This window comes from Hydra vulgaris, chromosome 11 (genome assembly GCF_038396675.1).
Source record: "Hydra vulgaris chromosome 11, alternate assembly HydraT2T_AEP".
Taxonomy (NCBI): domain Eukaryota; kingdom Metazoa; phylum Cnidaria; class Hydrozoa; order Anthoathecata; family Hydridae; genus Hydra; species Hydra vulgaris.
This window is the reverse complement of record NC_088930.1, coordinates 53830001-53853075: the sequence shown is the minus strand read 5'-3', so window position 1 is coordinate 53853075 and position 23075 is coordinate 53830001. Positions and strand designations below refer to the sequence as shown.

At 28.2% G+C, this 23075-nt stretch overlaps 2 protein-coding genes across 2 annotated transcripts in view; both read left to right on the top strand.

Annotated features, from left to right (window-relative positions):
- The first annotated feature begins 1129 nt into the window (after positions 1 to 1129).
- LOC105846379 (uncharacterized) lies at positions 1130 to 4968 on the top strand. Its single transcript, XM_065809210.1, has 5 exons — positions 1130 to 1353; positions 1686 to 1926; positions 2604 to 3634; positions 3785 to 4137; positions 4223 to 4968. The coding sequence occupies exons 1-3, from the start codon at positions 1337 to 1339 to the stop codon at positions 3009 to 3011; spliced, it is 666 nt and encodes a 221-aa protein (XP_065665282.1). The 5' UTR covers positions 1130 to 1336; the 3' UTR covers positions 3012 to 3634; positions 3785 to 4137; positions 4223 to 4968.
- Positions 4969 to 5668: 700 nt separating this feature from the next.
- The window catches only part of LOC100202398 (hypoxanthine-guanine phosphoribosyltransferase), a 19707-nt gene continuing 2300 nt past the window's right edge, over positions 5669 to 23075 (top strand). Inside the window, exons 1-7 of the mRNA XM_065809209.1 lie at positions 5669 to 5884; positions 11334 to 11440; positions 11557 to 11690; positions 18672 to 18721; positions 18851 to 18913; positions 18989 to 19006; positions 20064 to 20146. Of these exons, the coding sequence (XP_065665281.1) occupies positions 5861 to 5884; positions 11334 to 11440; positions 11557 to 11690; positions 18672 to 18721; positions 18851 to 18913; positions 18989 to 19006; positions 20064 to 20146 (479 nt within the window). The 5' untranslated portion in view covers positions 5669 to 5860. The remainder of the gene's footprint in view (positions 5885 to 11333; positions 11441 to 11556; positions 11691 to 18671; positions 18722 to 18850; positions 18914 to 18988; positions 19007 to 20063; positions 20147 to 23075) is intronic.

Sequence of the window (23075 nt, the reverse complement as noted above, 5' to 3'; positions counted from 1 at the left end):
CTATATATCAGAAACATTTTAAATTACATTATATATTTTTTTATTTACACTGTTTAAAACTTTATTTTGTTATGGCTTTAACATTTGTCACATTGTTACATCCTGTAAAAACACTATATTACTAAGTTAACTATATATTACAGGAAATAATGAAGTTGTTCAGTTAAGCTTTTTCAAATATGTTGTACTTATTGAATAATAAATCGTTCTTTAAAATTGTCAATAAATATCTTAACAAACTTTTAAATAGTATATAATGACAAAAGCACGTTTTTTTAAAACTATATTTAATATTTATGATTTAAAAACTATATTAGAGCCAGTAAAAAATTAAAATGTAAGTTTCCCGCTATTTTCATTTGTTTTAATTATAACAAAATACTTTCAAAAATGGCGGAAAACAAGGTTTTTAAGTGTTTAACAACATTTGTATTCCTTTAATAACTTCCAATACCACATGAAATCGCAGTAATCCCTTTATATTTTAAAAGAAGAAATGTTAATTAACTACAAAATATATGTATTTTTTTGGAACTCGGTGGAACATTTTTTTAGCTGATATATAAATCAAAAAAATACAATGACTTGCTGCCTTTTTTTAATAAAAAGGCTTTAAACTTTAACAAAAAAATCAGACTTTTTTTTTTCTTTTTAGTAAATTTGAAATATATAGATAAGGACTGAAGTTCCCGAAAAACGGTTCTTCGGTTCTTCGGTTCTTCGGTATTTTTCGGGGAATCGAAAGGAATCGAAGGTTTCGGTTCTTTATCAGAATAGGAATCGCAAAGAACCGAAGTTATCGGTTCTTTATCAGAATAGGAATCGAAAAGAACCGTAAATTGATTACTCATCTTTTTTTTTAATAATATACTTCCGTTATAATCAATATTTTCGATTCTTTTCAATATTTTCAATTATTTCGGTAATTTCGATTCTTTGTAATAAAAACGGTAAATTTCAATTATTAATTAAAAAATCGTTTTTATTGTAAAGAATCGTTTTTATTACAAATACGTTTTAATAATGGCGTGCGAAATTAAATTCAAATTCATTCAAATTTAATTTCCCTCCCCTAAGGGATTCCCCTTTACCAGTATAAATAGTGGGGTTTTGTGAAAATCTAATCAGTTACAATTTATTGTTTCACAAACAACTCTTACAAACAACAACAACATTACAATTTACAACAGTGTCTCAAGTTAATAATGCAATTTGGAATTACTTTACCAAACTACCAGAGGTGACAGTGAATTCTGTCACCAAAAAGAAAACTTATAAATCAAGTTGTAATCAATGTCAAGCAGTGTTAACTTGCTGCCATGGAAGTACATCAGGAATGAGTAAACATTTAGGGTAAGTAATATTTTTTCAATTTTTTCGGTAATTTTGATTCTTTTTAATATTTTCAGAATTTTTGCAATTTAAGTTAATATTAAGTAAAGATTTACTTTATAAAAAAATAAAAAAATAACAATAGTTCTGAATAATTAAATAAACATAAGCACTGATTATTATTTATTATACAGTAACAGCTAACAGTAATATTGTTTGTTACATTTAATTTAATATAGCGCCATCTATAGGAGTTATTTTAATTTTTTCGATTCTTTTCAATATTTTTAATTATTTCGATAATTTCGATTCCTATCCCTATAATTATTTAATTTAAATCTTTTTTTATACAGATCTCAACATCCCATTCAAGCCAAAGCTTATCTTAAGGCAAAGAATGACAAGGTAGTGCAACTGGCTGCTGACAGGGAGGAAGTTGAAAAGGAGCTTGATAGATCTTCAAGTTTGAGAGGTTTCTTTCCAGCCACAACCACTAGTAAAAAAAGGGTGAATAACCTTAGTAAAAAGTCTCCACCATCCAGTCAGCAAGGTGGTCATGAAAAACTTCAAGTAACTCTGGATGAGTATGTTAAGGTGAGAAAAATATTGTAATTTTTTAGTAGCTTAAATAATCGTTTTTATAACATTTTACCGTTTTTATTTGTAAATATTCGAATCAAAATCAAGCCCAAATTGGTAAATTGAGAAAAAATATTTCTTCAAAAAAAACTCGGATCTTTTGGGCGCCGTTTGGGCCATGCAGAAAATATTTTTTTTCTCAATTTACCAATTCGGGCTTGATTTTGATGAAACTAATGTTAGAAATCTATTTTTATATTCAATTAGAAACTTTTGAGCCCTTTTCCAAATTTATAATACACTTTAAAGTTTAATAACTCTGTAAATTAATAAAAAGTTAAATTTCCACACTAGACAACAATTCAATGATTCCAAATTAATGTCCTTTTTGCTCTAAACTCAATATTAACAAAGTTATTGAGGTTTAAAGTTTTTGATTTGACCTGTCACCTAACACGTGCATGTAGATTTAGTAAACACGTGTTTTTCAAACGTTTCAAAACTTTAGAGGCTTTTAACTTTAAACTTCTTTGTTTTAATAGATAGAGTGATTAGCACTGTCTCTAGAAACTGCAACAACTTACCCATATATATTAGGTTGTCAGGTCTTGTTTAACGTAATTTCGATTCCTTGCGGTAATTTCGATAATTTCGATTCCTTTCGATATTTTACATTTTTTTTATTATTTCAGATAACTAAATGGGATTCACAAAGCATCTGTCAGCTTGATTTTGATACAGTTCTCACTCTGGCCTACATCATGTCAAATCTTCCTTTCAATATTGTGGAAACTCCAGGAATGAAGTTGCTCTTGAACTATTTGGCACCAAAACCAATCATAAAAACACCAAAAATACTTGCTACAACAAAGCTTGACATGATTCATCATAATGTTGAAAAGGCAATAACCAATCAACTTGAGGAAGAAGTACCAGAATGTGTAAGTGTAGCTTTTACATCAGATGGTTGGACTGCAAAAAATGGTGATCCTTTTGAGTCTCTCACACTCCATTACATCAACAGTGATTGGAAAGTTGGAACAGAGTTGGAAAACAGAGTTGGAAAAGTACAGTTTGGACTGCCAGACTCATTTAAATAGGAAAACAGGTCCTTTACTTGCCAAAGGATTAGACACTATGATTTCAAAATATGAAGTCTTGGCAAGGCCTGACCTAGAAAGAACATGTGTGACTGATGGTGCAGCTAACATGAAGGCAGCTGTCAGTTTATCAACTTTATTGGACAAGCAATTGGTGTGTGTTGATCACATGTTGAACAATTGTTTGAAAGACACTTTAGAAAATGGTGAGGTTAAGGTAATTGTTGATAAGTGCAAGAGACTTGCTCAAAGGACACATCAAAGCACTAAGGATTGGTATGAAATCAAACAAGAATGTGAATCTCTAGGGTGTAATCCAATCAAGCTAATCCAACCAGTGTAAACAAGATGGAATTCAAATGCAATGCTGTTCAAGTCAGTGTTAAGAAATGAGCAAGGTTTGAAGTCTGTCAGAGATAACAGCCTGAATGCAAACTTGACAATACTTATACCAATTGATGAAGATTTTCAAGTAATTGCAGAACTTCATCCTTTCTTGGCAAAATGTCAAGAATACTCAGAGATTTGGTCCTCAGATAAAACACCTACAGTTCACAAGATCCAGCAACACCTCTTTTCATTGATTACTATGTGCCATAGGACAGTTACACAAAATACTTCAGGTAAAAAATATTTTTTTGTGATTCTTTCGATTCTTACTAATAATTTCGATAATTATCAAATTTCGATTCTTTCGATTCTTTAGATTCTTTTCGAATAATTATCAACAAATTATGCAATTTTGATTATTTATATATTTTTTTCTTTTCCAGGTTCAAGAATTGCTAAAGATGCAATGACCAGGTTTATAGAATACTTGGAAACTAGGATTCCAGATTAAGGCACTGAAGTTAATGACTTTAATCTTGCAAGTGTGTTTGATCCATTTTATAGAGGTTATTCTATCACATTAATCAAGGGCAACAAAGATCATTTAGATGGAATAATAGACCAACTGGAAGACAATCATCCAACTACCAGAGAATACAATGAGGCTTATGAGGCTTCATTACCTTCTGCACAGTCAAACTTAGATGAAGATATGGATGATTTTGAGAGAATGGCCATGGAAAATGATGGAAATGATGCATCAACTTTGGCAGGACCATCAGAGCCTCCTCTAAAGGTAGATATTCATTTTTATTAATAAAAATTTCGATTCTTATAAATATTTCCGATACTTATAAATATTTTTTCGATTCTTTTTTAAGAGGTACTTGTCTATGCAAAAGCCAGCTAAGGATGTGAAGGTTTTGGAATGGTGGAAGGTCAATCAAAAGGAACTGCCATTACTAGCTGCTATGGCAAGGAAATACTTGTGTCCACCAGTGACTTCATGCTCTTCAGAAAGGCTATTTTCATTAGGAGGAAATATTATTAGTGATAAAAGACACAATATGAAGCCAGAGACCCTTCAAAAAATAATGTTCATAAAAGAAAACTTTCCACTAGTCAAATCAAAAATAAGGTCCTGGGACAAAAAATGCCCTGGTGAACCAGGCTATCAGTCTCAACCTCTACCATCCACCTCTCAAGATCAACCTCTACCATCAACTTCGCAGACTCAACCTCTACCATCACCTTCTCAGACTCAACCTCAACCATCTCCATCTACACAAACCCAATAAACTAAACAGACAAAAATGAAAAGTTTTTTGAAACCAAATGAATCACAGTCTCAAAGTCTACTACAAAGAGCTAAAAAAAGGAAACTTGTACTTGAATCACCAATGAAAAAATCACCAATGAAAAAAAACCCTTTATATGATGCATCTAAAGATTTATTTAATACTGAAGCTAGTGATAGTTCTACTAGCGTAGCTTATAGCAGTGCTAGTAGTAGTCGCAAGGGCAGCAAAGACAGTTTCACTGATCTCACTGATAGTGTTTTAAAATAACTGTATTTTTCAACTGTATTTCAACTGTATTTTTGAAAATAAAAATTAAAAAAATTCAAGTTTTTCAATTCTTAGTAACAATTTCGATTCTTTGTAGCATTTTCGATTTTTTGCGATATTTCCCGCTAAGAACCGAAATTGAAACCAAAATTTACGGTAATTTCGATTATTGCCTAAAATTAGGAATCGAAAAGAACCGAAGTTATCGGTTCTTTATCAGAATCGGAATCGAAATTTACCGTAATTTCGATTCTTTCTTAAAATAAGGAATCGAAGTTTACCGAAATTTCGAATCTTGCCTAAAATAAGGAATCGAAAAGAACCGAAGTTATCGGTTCCTTATCAAATTAGGAACCGAAATTTACCGAAGGAACCGTTTTTCGGTAATTCCAGTCTCTATATATAGAGCCAAAAGATTATCTTCAAAATAAATATACGCTTTTATTTAAATTAAAAGTACTCTATTTTAGTTAAATAAAAATCTCACATTTTTTAGATTTCTTTGAAAATAATAACAAATTTTTTCACATCTTTTTACTATAAAATGCAAAAAAAAAGTTTTAGGAAAAAATTATTTATACTTTTGAAAAAAAAAAAATTGCAATTTAATATTATTTAAAAAAGGACACTTAATTTATAGAAAAGTTGTGAGGGGTTTATTACCATGTTTTTGTTGTTTTGAGTCACTGTGCGCCGTGATAATGTACCGAACAACGGAAATCGAATGATCCCGGAAAACCAAGACGCCTGGTCACCTTAGTTTGAAATCCTCTTTTAATTTGTAAAGAGGGATTTTTTACCATTTTACATTTGTTCTGCAAATTGGTTAAACAAACAAAAAAAGTTCTTTTCATATTGATAACTCTAGTCTAGTCCTTAATTTACTTCTTGTTGAACTGCCGAGTTTGAAAGGGTTTTTGCTGGCTAGGACATTCTCAGATCCTTCAGGTCATGCCGTCTCCAAAATTTATTAAGGTTAGTGTATGTAAAAAAATTAATAATATAATGATTAAGATATATATTAACATAATAATGAGGAAATAACATATGGTAATTAATTAATTAATCAAACATAAAAAAATCCTCCTAATATTAGTTTAAAAGGAAAGTTATTAAAGCTCTAAAACTTTGAATTAATACGAAACTGTCCAGCAAAAATTTCGTGTTTACTAATTTCTAAATTATACTACAAAGTTTTAAAAAAATAGCTTAATGAAAATTAAAAGCGCGCATATAGTGTTTATATGATAAAGGAGACTGATTTTCTAACTTAATAACGACTAAGACGTTGTTGCTATTAAGTTGGAAAATATACAACAACTTAGTTCAAGTTGTCGTGTAACATTATTTAATATGTTATTTTTTCAAGTTCCTGACTCTCAAAACACAAGTTGTATAAGAAACTATTATTTAAATTAGCAAAATTCATTTACAAAAAAGCTGCAGGCAGCTAAATTGAAGTCAGGTATTGCTATGAAAATTAAGAAAAAAACTTAAAAAGCAAAAAAGCATTTAGTAGAAGGCCTAAAATGCTGCAAGATATTTAGAAAAACATGAAGCAAAAATAATTTCAAATACACACAAAGAAAAATTATTTGAAAAAAGTAGATTACTGAGTTAAACCACTGAGTAAACCAGCCACTGCAAGCCTTAAAAAATTACAAATAAAAAATGTTTAAAATGGATGGTTCCCTATCAATATGTAAATTAAGCAATTGTTTGTTCTTACTTAGTAGTTTTTTTTCAAAAATATCACTGCAAAAAAGCATGTGTTACTTATAAGAATATATGCATAATGATAGTTATGCATATATACTTATAATCTTATATGCACAATAATTTATTTATTAAATTATTGTAATTTGAATAGTTTAATTGTTGTGTCTGTTACCAGAATGCTTATCACTTATTTAGAGTTTAGGGGATCTAACAATGTTTGAAGCATAGATGCATTGCTATATGTCTTTGCTCTAGTATGTTTGTGGATGATATTCTGAATGGCTTATCCAGATGGTTTATGCTTCCTTCCATTGCTCGTTGTTTTAAATATTTTTAATGGCTGTCATCATTTAAAAAGATGTTTTCATTATTTATAAACTAGGGAACTAACTGTTTGAAAAGATGGAAATTGTTTTAAAAAATTATAATGTATCATTAAAATATATGCTAATATAATTAATATCAGAGTTATTTAATGTTGTTCTTAATATTATTTTCTTTTTATGTTTGTAATCAAAAAGAAATAATTATCTATTTTATATTTTTATTGTAAACAATTTTCTATAGATTTTAAAAAAACTTTCTTAAAAAGTGCTTTACACATTTCAATTTGATCAAAGTATATAATACATACATTATTAATTTATATACCCCAAATATATTTAGGTTTTTTTTTAAATAACTTATTTTAAAGCTAATAAGTCTGATTTTAACATGTAAATGCTTTATTATTAACAAATTGCAACTTTTATACTGTAAATACTCTTGTATACACTGCATTTATATACAAAGTGGTATTAAGAATAACCAATCAATTATTTTTTGTAGCAAGTTGTTAATTTTTTTTTTTTTAACCATAGAGCGAGTTAAATATTAACCCGGCACTGCATATTGTAAATTTAAAGAAACAAACAGAATTTTATAGTGTAAATTTAAATAAATGCGCCTATGTTTAGTTTTTCTAAGAAAATATACTAATAAAACCGGGGATTTAAAGCACATAAATGGTTTTTTGGTTCATGAGATCTGCAATCTGATAAGTTAATGGAAAATCTTATAAATCTGGGAAAAAATGTATGCGGTGTCGGGTTAAAAAATATTATTATTATATAAATGTATAATATATAATAATATTAAAATATTAGGGCAAATTAGTTAAATATTTATAAAGGAAATAAAAATTATTCTAATAACTATATATCAAAGTACAAGAGCTTACTAGTTATTTAATATGTTTTCTCTTCTCTCAATTGCCTGTATGCCTGCAAAGCATTTTAGACCTGTCATTTTATGTTAATATTTGATTTTTATATTGTAAAGTTTATGCTATAAACTGCAAAATTCAACACAAAACCACTAGCAAAACACTATATGTAAAAAAAAATTGTTAAATTTTATTCACAGCCTGGGAGTGAATAAAGTTTTTTTAAGCAATAAATTTAGGCTACAGTTAACTACACTTGTTCTTGTGAAGTACATACAATCTTAAAAAATTAAATACAAACGTTATGTGCAAGCAAGTTTGCAACATTTCCACCTATTCAATGAGAGAACATGTTGGAAACTTGTATACACTTCACAAGGACAAGCTTTGTTGGTGAAAATGATACTTATGCTTATCTGTCTATTCTACAGGATTTGAAAATTTTACATCTGCTACAAGTTTTCAACATGTACCGCCAACAAGAATGACTATGAACAGTAGGGTGATCACCTAATTATTATTCTCACCCTGTTTTAAAAATACAAATATGATAATATAAAATAAGAAAATTAGGATATTTAATGCATAGTGTTGATCAGGCCTAGGACTTTTCCAGAAAGATAGTATAATGATAGATAGCATAATGAAGCTGTTATAATGATAGTATAATGTTCTGTTAAAATAATGATAGTGATTATGCTAATAGTTTTCTTCTATGTTTCAAAAGTGCTTAAAAAGTGTTCATAATCATCCTGATTATGAACACTTTTTAACTGATGACAATAATTTACAAGGTTGGCGATAATTGACATGTTGAACACGTTAGTATAAAAACTAGTTTGCAACATTTATATTGTTTTACCAACTTCAAATAAATCAGTTGGCATAACAATTTCATTGTGATTTTTCTTAGTCATAAACATTCTGAACATATTTTTAATTCAATGCAATTAATTAACATCATTTATAGTTGAAGGAGTCCCCTTGGGCACCATAAATATAATGTGGTTGTAGATTAGTGGTAAAATGTTTGGCTCACAATCAAGAGGTTGCTATTGTAATTTGCCTTGCGCCCTCAGAAATTACTGTGCTCAATCTGTTTCTCTGCACAGCGTCCTTGTTTAAAAATGTTCATGTTTCTGAGTTAAGGAGTTAAGAGAGAACATTGTTTAAAAATTAGTAGCTCCATTATAGCAAACACAAGAGTAATAGGGCATTGAATTTATGAAATTCACCTCCCTATTGGTTGCGAAACTGAAACTTGTGGTCATTGACACTTTTTTCGGTTGTCATGGTTTTGTGAGAGGAAGAGTGGAGTTTTGTACAACATGATTTATCTCTCATATCTATGATAGTAAATTTGTGCATGCAGCCTCTATAGCGTGACTAGAAATTTAAATCAGCGATCAAGGCTAATGCATGACAGGACTACATGGATAAGGAGACGTAATGATCCCAACACATATAATTTTACTTTAATACTTTAATTTTACATATAATTTAAGATTGGGGGGGGGGGGGGGAATGACTGTACACATACAATAATAAAAATTTGGAATATTGATCAGTTTTTAAAAAAAAAACATTTTGGTTTTTTTCTACCGCTAACTAAAAAATATTGAATATTTTCTACCACTTACTAAAAAATATTGAATATTTTCTACCGCTTACTAAAAAATAAGGAATAAGTATAGAAATGGTTGGTGTTGAATTGACATGCATGAATTGTACCACATTTATAAGCCTATTTAGAAAAATGCATACCAACACTATAGCATGGTGGATTAGCGTGCTGTGTCATAAACTTAAGATACAGTGTTAGAACCTTGAATGGGGGGTGCAAACTTTATTTTTATTTATTTATTTTTTTCTTTCTTTATATACTGTCCCTACTATTATTTATTATAATTTTTCTTACAATTTTATTATGTACTTATTTTATTTTATTGTTTTATGTTACACAATATTTTTAGTCATATGAGCCATTATTACACCAGCTGATTTATATAGACTTGTTAACTTAAAGGCAATTATTTTATTATTTGCTTAAAATGGCTAGTGCATAAGCTATGGCCCCCTCTCCCTGAGTCATGAAATTTTATTACTAATAAATAATCTTTACATTTATTTCTGATTCTTACCCAATGACATCATCTACAATGTGATTCTATTATAACATCTCCCAGGTCTACATAACTGGACAGCTCCTTTGGTCACTTTTCAATCATTGTGTTACGTAAACAGTTATATATTTTTTGTGGCTGGTGATCCCCGACTTCTTCCAATGTACACCACAACAATAAAATGGGCATAATTATGTAATGGACAAATGGTTTTCCCGCTGGATGTAGTCATAGCGCTCAATTACCTAATGATAAGGTCATTAGGTTATTGAGCTGGCACTCACGCACACATTTATTTGGAAGCTCCACAATGCACGTCAGATGAGCACTCGCTGGCTAGGAGATTGAATCTAAAATCTCACTTCATAGCACATTATTTCACACCAGTACAAAGTCGTAGCTTTTTTGGCTAAGAGTGGTGGCTTGTGGCCTACAGTGACTAATGTTTGTCTTCAATCAATTGAAATCCATTCTGTACGTCTTATGCCTGGCTCTGATGTGCTTGCCCATAAGTGAAAGAAGTGAGTATGTTTAGCTTTCTATTCATCCGATTTGAAACTAGACGAAAACATTACAAGACCATACCAGACGACCGAACCAAACATACTAATGCACTATACCATCACACCTGTAGACATTAACAGTTTCTAACATCAGCAAATCAAATATCGTTCTTTGTTGCTTATGATCTACACACTGTGTAGATCACTGAGTGCCTAGAGTGTTAGTTGTTTCTCCCCATGTCCCCCGAGGATCTATACTTTGTTCTACTTCAAATCTTACCACTCATTTAATATTTTCTTATGATTTTAATTTTTTATTCAATGACACCATCTACAATCCGTTTTTATTATCACATCTCCCATGTCTAGGTAACTTGACGGCTACATTTGTCATCTACCCATTGTGTCACATAAACTACTTAAAGTCTACCCATTGTGTCACATAAATACTTAAAATCTACCCATTGTGTCACATAAATAATTATTAATATAGTCTTGGTCCATATATTTGTTAATGAACTATAAAGTTATGTTTGTATAAGTAACTTGTTAACTTGAAAACTCCTCTACAAAAGTAGAGGATTTGTACATTAGAGTTTGCTTGAGTTTATATGGAAAATGTATCATCTATTCGTACATCTATTAGTAATAATTTTTTATTAAATTTTTCTTTTGAGTTTATTTTTACTTAATATTAAGTTTTATTTTTGTTGTTGTTGTTTGCTTTGTTAAGGTATTTTGTTAAATAAATTTAATTTGTTTTTTTTTTAACTTATTTTTACCAATAGTAATTAAATTATTTTTTAAAAATTATTGCTTGAAAGTTAATGTTTACTAGTTTCATAGTTGTTTATTTGATTTTATTTATCGTATAGGTTGAGGACAATGGTCATTTATATTCTGTAGACCATTTTAGCGTTCCTCGCCATTATGAAGATTCAATTGGCTCAATTCTTATTCCACATGGACTAATTGCTGATAGGTTATTTATTAAAGCTTATTAAGTCTTTATAATAATTTTTTGTTTGTTTGTTTCTTTTAAAAATAGAATGACATTTTTCTAAATGAGGATGTTACTTTTGTAAGCTTTTTTTTTAGAATTGAACGCATGGCTCGTGATATCCATGAAGGATTTGAAGGAGAGTCCATGATCCTGCTCTGTATATTAAAAGGTGGTTTTCGTTTCAGCCAAGACCTAATGAATTATATAGGTGCCATAAACTGCAGCTCTGGTATGTTTTCAAGTTATAAAAACAAATAAAATCTACTCTAGAATTTGTTGAATATACTTTTAATGACTTTTTGTTTTGGGACTATTTTTTGACCCTAAATTACTCTTTGATCCTAAAGTACTTGTAGCCATAAGTTACTTGGTGTCTTAGTTACTTAAAAATTCTTTCATTGATCTGAAGTTTTTATGTAGACATAAGTTACTTGGTTTCTTAGTTACTTAAAAATTAATTCATTGATCTGAAGTTATTATTTGTAAAGGTTTTTAATTATTGTTACAGTATGCTACCTTGATAATGCTTCTGATTTTATTGTTTTTTCCAGAGTTGTTAACTCTGGATATGATGATAAACAATGGAAACTTTCACTCCAGCACTTTTTCTTTTTCTTTTTTTTTGATGCAGAATGTTTTAAAGGCAATAGGGTATTTCAAGCCTTTTGTGGTTGTAATTTGATGTTATGGAGGCAAGATTATTTGGATGCTGCCTTCAGTGACTACTTCATTCCAATAGGCATCAGCTGCTGAACTAGAAGCAGAGTTTTTGTTTTTTGCCCTTTGAAAATTTTTTATTACATTTGCATTAAAAGATTTAAATTAACAAACAATTTAAAGATGGCTAACTTAAAAATTGCAAATGTTTAAAATATTTGATATTAAAGTTTTTATATGATTTATTGAGAAACTTTGGCTTTTTAAATAAAGGCTTTTTTCATAGTTTTTGTAAGTATTGAGTATTTATATATTATACTCTTTAAGCTTTAGAACCTTTAAAATATTCTTAATTGTTTTAAAATTTAAAACATTGAAAAGTTTTAAATTTGAAAAAGTTGAAAAAGGCAATAAATCATATAAAACTTTGTCAAGTTTTCAATATTTTTTAATAGTAAAAAAAAATAAATTATTTTACAAAAATAATTATTTTTGGCCATTTTGGACTTCAAAATTACAAACAAAAAAAAATACTTTAAAGAAAATTTCAATATTAATAAAGCAAATAAAACCGAAGACACAAGAGAATGTGATTTGAATTAAAAATTAAAGAAGTTATATCCCCTTAAAAAAACACCTTAAGCCTTAAAATGTCAATATCTTTAAAATTGATGAACATTTTAATGTGAAAATTTTTTTATTTGTTCTTTTTAAAATAAGGAGTTTAAAAGTGGATTTTAAAATAAAGATATAAATAAAAGGGTTTTTTTTTAACATATGAATAAACTTGAACTCAAAAAAAAGTTGCTCAGAAATTTGAAAGCTTCTTGCTGATTGACATTGTGCAACCAGAGTATTTACTATTGCTAAAACATTTACAACAGGAACCCAACATTTGTCTTTTCGCCTGCGTTTTTCATAGCAAAAAAATTTTTTTGAATTGTTCTTCTTCTAAACCATATCAACCCTTGGACTCAAAAAAAGCAGTAAAAAATGCATGTTTTATAAATAATAATTTTATTAAAAAAAAAATTTTAACAAAAAAAATATTTGCAAAAATATACCTAAAACCCCTGTTTTATTTAAAAATTTTAAAGAATAAATTGAAATAATATTTGTTTTTATTCCTTCAAATAAAAACAAATATTATTTTCCAAATCAGCATATTATTCTGCTTTTTTTGAAAAAATTTCAACAATATTAGGATTTTCAAGAATTTAGAATATAGCGAGGAATTAAAAATTTTTTAAATCACTCCACCCTAAGGTATACAAATTTGAAATAAAATAACATTTTAAAAATGAATGTTATTAAAAGTTAATCTCGTGTTTATATATTTGTTTAAGAAAGGATTTATTCCTGGGATTCAGGGAAATTATATTTAAATTTCCTGCTATCAAAAAAATTTAAGGAATTGATACCCTCGACTCATTATCGTAGACACATGCAAGGTACATTTCAGCATGAAAATCACCTATGTGGTCCGAAGTCCAGCGTTATTCATTATTAGTTGCATTAACTGTTGTAAAACATGTATCACCTGATATATGTTTGATTTCTAACTTTATTAAAAATTCATTCAACCTTACCACAGTGGCCACTACAATGGCCACCGTGGTAGGGTTGAAGGGAAATGTGAATAGATTGAAGCCAATCCATGGCTTTCATCTATTTTTGTACCAGGTTTTCCACAATGGGATTGACCTTACCAAGAAGTAAATGAAGTTGTATGTGAGGAAGTACTTCTAAAACAACTTTTTAATCATGAAAAAGAAGCAAAGGAGGATGAACAGCGTTAAAGAAAGTTTTGGCATTTTTCAAATCACCTCCAGATTAAGCAAAACTCTGGTATTGCTGTCTAATGCTTCCAAAGGTGCAAAGTTTTCCACATGCAGTGAGTTTTGAAGACAATTTCACACCAACAACATGGGTGTTTGTTACTATGAAATTATGTTTCCAAGCCTCATGTCACACAAGATAACCAAGGAGCTGAGAGAGCAAGCTTTGTCCCCAACTATCAGTTTAAAAATTATCTTGACATTTTTAAAGTTTTTTTGTGTGTTTTCTGCAAATCGCCACAATCAGTTGCTTAACCCCTGTGCTTTTGTGGCCTTCTTGTGACCAAAGTTTGACTGACTTTTGAAGAGGGCTATGTGGCTCAGACTCATTGAGCTTTGAGTCTGTTAAGCTTAAATTCACTTTCGAGAAAGAGCCACCACAAGAGCCATGATGCAGATCTTGTGGTGATCAATGCAGCTATTTTTGCTGATAGTTGGTTTCAAGATCCAAGTTTCCTCATTCCAGTGTATAAAATCCCTGTATTCTCTTGCATTGAAACCATGTTTTGAATTCTCAAAAGGATCAGGAAAGTGTTGCTGTGCAGCATGACTCTAAAAATTACATAAATTAGAATTATATTATTTACATTTTGTAATGCCAATCATATTAAAATAATAATTGGGAAAAATATTATTGTACATTTACCTTTTCTGAAAGCCAATTGCATTCCTTGTGGTTGGCTGATCCAAACTGTTCTTTTTGGTGATGCATCTTTGCCTGAAATCACAGTGGATGCAATTTGCTCTGCACTTATTGGGTCTACCAGTGCAAGTTCTCTGAGGTTTTCATAGCGTTTTTCTTGTGTACAATGATAAAGATGTTGGCGAGCAAGCACAGATAAGCAAGTTGTGCACCTTTTTTCAGCTGCAGGAGTTTGTGAACTAGTTTGGCCTTCATTGAATTGTTGAGGACGTCTCTTTTCCATCGGTTTTGGCAATTTTGGAGGTCAAACAATCACTCTGCTGTTTGCTTTCTGATGGTTTTTACAACAATGGAGTCGAAATTGAACAGGTTGGAAAATTTTTATCACTTGGCTGATTTATAAGTACCTATACATAATTTAGTGTGATCAATTATTTTTATGATAAATAAAAATTTGTAAAATGCTTTATTTTTAAGAGGTGATATCTATCATTAAATAACAGTCAAATTTAACTTTCTGCACAAAATATCCAAATTAAAATATATCTGTTGGATTTCTAACTATGATTTCAATTTTTGGTAATATGAGAACATTATAATATACACAATCGTTGGTTAAAAGGATTTGATGGGAATTTTTTTTCAATATTAGGATCCCAAATATTCAGGGTGTGCCAAAATGGTCATTTTGTATCGAGATAAAATAGTAGTTGTGATTGATGTCCATCAGAACTTTATAGAAGATACAAGCAGATGCAGGTGCTTCATGCATTTTATTATTAGTAGTAAAACTATCTATTGGAAGCAAAAAGAATGTGAATGTATTGGAAGGACAAAAATGAAAGGCATTTTATAAACCTACACTGCTGCACAATACATCATTCGATAGCTTAGTCTTTCAGCTACAAAACTATGCAGACTATTGTAGACTTTGTAAAAGTGTTTAGCATTACCATTTAAAACTGTACTGTGTCAAAAGCACTGAATCTCACCTACTTGAACTCAATCTCACCATGTTGGTTTAAAGTCGCCCACTGTGTGCCTTTTAAAAAGAACTTATACTCGCCAAGGGTGATGTTATATACAGGTTGGTGAGATTAAATCTCGTTAGTTAATTTGTATGCTTAATTTCACTATTTTAATTAGAAAAGTAAAAAGCCATGGGGTTTTTATGAATGCGAACTTTCATCCCTCCCTAGATAGTAAGCGACCAGGGCAAGGGCTAGGTTTGATAACACATAGCCATTCCCAGGGCCAGGTTTATGATCAGGGCTGCATTAATATTTATAGATCCTATAAAAATGTTATCTTTAATCAAAATTATGATATGAATTTTATTTAAAAACAATATTTTATAGGATCTATCAATTTTAATGCAGTCCCGGCTGAGTTTGTGACCGGGGTTGCATTTATATTGATAGATCCTATAAAAGTAATGTTTTTAATTATAACTCATATCATAAATTTCAATTAAAAATAACATTTTTATAGGATCTATCAATATTAATGCAGCACTGATCATAAACTCATCCCCGGTTGCGGCTATGTGTTATCAAACCTGGCCCCAGCTATAGCCCTGGTTGTTTACTATCCCTAGATTCTGACCTGGATCTGGATGGGATTTGTAATACAAGGGTTGCGAGTTCGAATACTGTTTGAAGCAATTATATGTTATCAGTTAGGCTCGAAATAGGGAACCAACTCATTAAATGCTTATGCCCTAGTGGTAGTGCTTTGTGATAAGACCATTAGAGTATTCTTAAATAAAAATAATAAAAAAGTTTATATATATAATACGAAATTGTATGCATTTTTTATTATATGAAAAAGATTTTTAAATATTTAGTACATATTAGTCAGTATTGTTCTCGGGACCAACCCATGGTTGCAATAAAGATGATAGTAAATTGAACTTCTTTTTTTGTTGTTGCTGTAGACTTGTTAGCATGATTTTCTAATTTTCTTTTCTCAGCCAATACTTTTTTTTCTTCTTTTTCTTTGAGTCGCTTAGCAGCATTGATAAGTCGCAGTTGTTTTTTTTCGCATTTTTCTCTTTCCTTTTCGATTTTGTCCTGGTGATATTTCAGCTTTGCTGAGTATCCTTCTTGAGAAGTTAAAACAAAGTATTTTAGCTGACTTTGTCTGTCCGCTATCTTTTTTTGTGCGGTGGCTTTAGGATATGCCAAGACATCATCATCTCCATCACCTGCACATATATAAAAACATATATTCAATAAAAGTACTAATATTTAAATAATTTTAAAGACTTTAAATTACTTTAAAATTTATTAAAAGTTGCAGTTGCTATAAAAATATTTGTAGCAAACAGTGAATTGTGTTATCTTCTTCAGTACCATTTTGTAGCTGTTCTAGTAGAGTAGCAACCTTTCCAGCATCCATAGAAGCATCCAAGTCTGAAAAATTATTTTCTTGAACAATTGATGATTGGAATTCCTAAGAAAACAATAAATAATACTATTGAAATGCAAGTTAGTAAATTTTATACTTCATTTGGAATTTTTATCAATTTGTACATAAAATATGAGCATCAAAGTTGTTAGCTAAAGTTTTAAATAATGATTTTTATTGTATTAGCAAATTTTTATTGTATTAGATTTTTATTGTATTAGCAGTAGTATTAGCAAAAATAAAATAGTCTAATACTAACCAAAGAACAATTGATTTCAGTAACTTCTTTTTCTTTTGTTAATGCTTGATTTTGATGTTCAGATATATTTTTTGACATGTTGTTGAGAACAATACACATAGGAAGCGTATTGTTTTGAAGGCAATCAAATATACATTAACGTGGATATCATCAATTTTTGTCAAAGCACCAAGTAAATTTGGGGTTCAATTTTACAATAATGACAATGTTGAATTAAGGGTAATTAATTTATAGAATAATTTCCTCAATAGTATATATAACAAAAATACATATAAAATATACTTCTTTGTAAGCAATCAAAAACATGAAGTCCTTAATATGTCCTTTACATTTTATGATTTTGAATTTGGATTATTTTTTAAATATGTCATCTTAATTTAATCAAAAAATAATAGGAGTCATGGCGAAAGGTATTCTTTTTTAAACTGCTGGTAGCGAAAGAGTTAAATCTCATAAATATGTCTTAATGTAACATGCTGCATAAATTCTTGTCCACCAGCGAGAATTTATACAGCATGTTACATTTAGGGCAAGGTTGAATGCATTGGGCGATAATATATTTATTCTGTGGGCGAGATTAAGTTAATTTGGGAGGTTGAGCAGAAAACAACTTTATGCATATTCTACTATTTCAAACGATTGTAAATGTTATAACAATTAGAGAATAAAATGTGGAGAACAAAATAAAATTATAATCTAAAATGCACAATAACTAATTAACTCAGTAGATTTGCATTAGCTGGATTGAATTCGGCAAATTAAGTAGCAAAAAACTTAGCAAAAATCAACAAATTTTCCTAAAGTGATAATTCTTTATTTACGGTTCCTCTAAGGTTGGTTGTTATGATGCTGATAAAGGTTGGTTGTTATGATGCTGATAAAGGTTGGTTGTTATGATGCTGATAAAGGTTGGTTGTTATGATGCTGATAAAGGTTGGTTGTTATGATGCTGATAAAGGTTGGTTGTTATGATGCTGATAAAGGTTGCTGCTCTAAATAAATGTCTTTGTGATGATGTAGCGTGTGTGTTAACGGACATATAAGCAATCAAAGATCGTCGGCGAGATTGAGTGATATGCGAAGTAACATTAAATTACTCTAATAAATTAAAGATTTTTAAAAAATCAGATTTTGATTTTTTTTAAATTAATGTTTCTTAATATTATGGAAGCTAATAAAGTAAATAAAACTTATGTAAGTTTAAGGTTAATTAACAAAGTTTCTTGAAAAGTTTAAATTTTTTGTCAGACTTTTCAATCACTTTTTTCAATCACAAAATTTGAGTAAAATAATCTTTTACTATTTTTATTAAATTGATATGTTAACTTAAACTTTTTCTTTTAAGTATTTAATTTATATGTTAACTTAAACTTTTTCTTTTAAGTGATAAAATATAAATTTTAGGAAGATCGTTTCAAATTGGTTTAGATTTCTTAAGATTAAAAAGTTATACAGTGAGTTGCATTTAAAATTTTATGATTTGTTTACCTCTTTTTTTCTCTGTCAGTTATTGACAGTTTTGTTAGTGATATTTTACTTCATCTTCGTCACTTTTTAATTTTCATTTGCTTTTAAAATCTTAGAATGAAGAAAGTGGAGAGTTAAAAATTATGGGAGTTGATGGTTTGGAATCACTCAAAGGAAAGGTTATAAATGTTTACACTTGTTTCTTTACTAATTATTTATTTTTTATGTTTATATGTTTTTCTTTGTTTGTTTAGAATGTTTTAATTGTTGAGGTATGTATGACTTTCTTTACTGGATTTTTTTTAAATTGCTTTCTTTAATTCAGTCTTTATTTATTGTTCCTTTTTTGAATAATTAAATTTGAACAGTTCAATCTTATAGAAAAATCCCAAAAAAGATGTTTTTAGTAAAATATTCATTTGCTTTCATATTCATTCATTTAGAATTCATATTCATTTCTTTTCCTGTATTATGAAGCTCAAATTCAGTAATCTAGGAGCTCAAACAATGTTTTCCAAATTTAAAATTTTTTGGGGGGGGAAAAAAGTACTGGACTTCAGAAATTATTAAGCCTATTATTTTTAGACATAATCCTTGCTAATAAATACAAAAAATAGTAATAAAATTATCACTAATAATGATTTACAGAATACAATAATAATACAATAATAATTTAACAGGGTTAAGGGTGTTACCCTCATAATTTTTTCAATATTATATACTATTATTAAGTTTATCTGGTTATTACCCTGATAAACTTAATAGTAATATGTCAATGCTCCAACCTTGTTTGGCTGCAAAGAGTATGGCTACCAATATTAACATAAATAATCTAAAAACATGTGGACTAATCATTTTTCGCATAGCACAAAGTGCTAAAAAATTTTGTAACATAAATCATAAATCTAACAGCTATAATAAATACCTATTCATTAAAAATGAAAATCAGTATCAATGATATTTTTTTAATTGTATTGTTCAGTTTCCTATATTCTATTCCATATATATCTTCATTCTAATATCTCACAATGAATTAAAAATCTTAAATATTTTTTATCATAAATTAGAGCACAAATTTTTACTGTTAAGAAACTTTTGCACACCACTGTATATACAAATATCTTTGTATAATTACCCTTGCATAAAACATTTATTAAAAAAATGTTGAAGAAGATTTCCTAGTTAATGATGATCGTTTTAATAATGTTAAAAATAAAAACTTCACAATTCTCTCAGTTCCTAGATAAAATGAAAAATTCTGGTTTAAGAAAGCTTCACAGATCTGTCATTTCAAAGAAAATTATTTTTGTTCAACTTTTTATTTTATAGGATATAGTTGATACTGGCAATACTATGCAACAACTGTTGAAAACACTAGATGTGTACCAACCAAAATCAGTTAAAGTTGCTAGGTAACACTAGTAAATAGATAAATTTATACAATTTTTTTTTTCTTTTTAAATATTAATTTCTGCAATTATTATACTTGTCACCAGTCACTATATACATAGTATTTATATAGCAGTTATATATAGTATTAAACAAACAAAAATATAAAATACTTCTGTATTATAATGTGTTTTGAAACAATGATTAAAAAGTTGAATTTGTGTACCAATTTATGGTGAATATTTGTGTACCAATATATGTGAGTATTCACATATCAGGGCTTGAATTAAGTGTATCATGAATCACGATTGTTTTTCACATCTTCGCAATTTGTTTTTTATTAACTTTATTTTAGTATTTAGTTAAAAAAGTACATTTTTTTGCAATTTTTTTGTTTTTTTTTGTTTTCTTATTATTTTTTATTTGTTTTTTTTTTTTTTTTTATTTATTTTTAATTTAGAATTTTTTTTGGGTGCTCTAAAAAATATATGTTTTTGTCTGAGGTTTTTATTAGAGGTCATTCATTAGGTACGTCATGCTAAATTAAACTTTTAAATAGAAGTATGATCATTTGCTCTCTTATGCGGATGTTTTCATTTAACATAAAGCATTTTTGAGTTTTAATTTTAACCTCTGCATGAAAACAAGTAATATCCTACTTTTATTTTAAAGTTAAATTTAGTGTAATTTACTAAATGGATAACATACACCACAGTAAATTTACCTATAAACTAAATCAAAGCAACCATTTTTCTATTTTTATCTTATATGTTGTTAACACATGAAAGTTAGCCATATAAATATTTCTATTTATTTTATCTTATATGTTAACACATAATAAGCTTCTAGCTAAGAAATTTTGAATATTCTATTCAAAATTTCTTTTAACAAGAAATTTTGAATAGAATATGAAAAATGCAATACCACTTTTTTAAAATTTTCATTTTATTTATTGCGATATCAAGATAAATTATTTTCTATAAATATGCAAGTTGTTTTCAGGAATTTATTTAAAAAAAAAAATCTTTTTGAACAAGAGAAGTCTTCTAAAATTCTCTTATTCAAATAATATTGAATTTAAAATTAAAAAAAAAATTTTTAAGTTTAAAAGAATTTTAATTCTTGCCAAAAATATTTTTAAATTTAATATAATGGAAACTGCAGCAAAGTCTGTAATACCCAGTGGCATAGCAAGGATCATTCCTGAAAATCAAACAGATCTAGCTACAGTAACAATATCAGATTTAGAAGATATTGCAATTGAGGAAGAAAGGTTTAAATCGTAAACATTTTTAATAGTGTAATATTTTTTGTAAAGGTTTCATGGTTTTTGTATTTGAAAATAGTCTAAAAAGTAGAAACATTTTATTGCAAACATTTTATTGCAAACATTAAACAAGTGAAATAAAAACTAAATTATAGAAAATTTAAATTGAAAAAAAAAAGAAATTATTCTAATTTTGTTCAAAAAAAAATTTTTAATAATTAAAATAAAGCATATGCTAACATTTATGGAGGAAAAAAATTTTTTAAGACTTGTTAAATAGCATACTTAGCATATACTAAGACTACTAATAAATAGCATATACTAAGACTACTATACTATAAACTATAGTACTAAGGAACTATATATACTATATACTATAATACTAAGGAAAGTTTTATGATAATGTTATCATCAATTCTAGTTTCTTAATTAGATTAATTCTATCTATTTACTTTGTTTTATTTTAAATATGTTTGATATTTTTAATGTTATAAACTGTATAAAATAGCAATAAAACAATGTAGCAAAGTTCTTTTATAATAACACAAGCTTTTTATATTGACAAATCAACTTCACACTATTGTTTTTTTTTTGTTTTACATAGCTTTTCACAATAACAATTTTATACACTTTTAAAAAACAGCATGTTTTATAGTCAGCATGATTAAATATATTAAATAGTTTTTTATAACTGATTAAAGTAAATATTGTAATATTCATGTTTTTGCTTATACTTTTTTAAGTATCATGTTAAATAAAAACAATTACTAAAAGTAATGTCTTAATAGTATTAAATATGCTACTTGCACATTTACATTATAAGTGCAACTTAAGCAGTAAATTAAAAAAGGTAACTGACGCTATTTTAAACTCAGCCAAAAAAGAATATTATGATATGTTTTTTAAACATGAGAATTATTATGTTTAAAAAAAGCAATTACAAACTGATAAATGAAAGATACAATTTTGTACTAATGCAAACCCCCTTAGGGGTCGTTCATAAATTACATCACGCTCTAAGGTTAAAAAGAGTCAAAAATTGTGTGATATATTTTATGGATGATCCCTTACCGCAAAGCAGTAGGCAAACGAATGAATTTTTTTCACTATAATAGCTAAGATAAAAATATTACCAAAAAATAAAAACACTAAAAAATAACAAAAACACACATTTGAAAGTAGTTAAAAAAACAATTACAAGAGTGAAAAATGGACCTCCACTTCTGTTACCATTCTTAATATGAATCTTGTTACTAAAAATATAGATATGGATCCTTCTTACTAAAAACAGTCTGAAAAAATTATGGAAACTTATGATTTTTCTGAAAATATGAAATAAAAGTAATAGTTGAAAAAAGTATAAAAATAATTACATTAGTTGAGAAAAATGATAATGGGATAGGGACACCCAGTGCTAATTGACAATAAACCCAAAACATTAAAAAACACATTTTTTGAAAATTTCAAAATAAAGATAACAATAATAACAAAACTTTACTTCATGAGTAGTTGATTAAATATAATCGAAATAAATAACAAAAATAACTAATCTAAACAAAAATCAACTTCAATTATTTTACTATTTAACGATTATATTGCAACAGTGATGAATGCTATCAATTATATTGCAACAGTGATAAAAGCTATCAATTATATTGCAACAATGATGAAAGCTATCAATTATA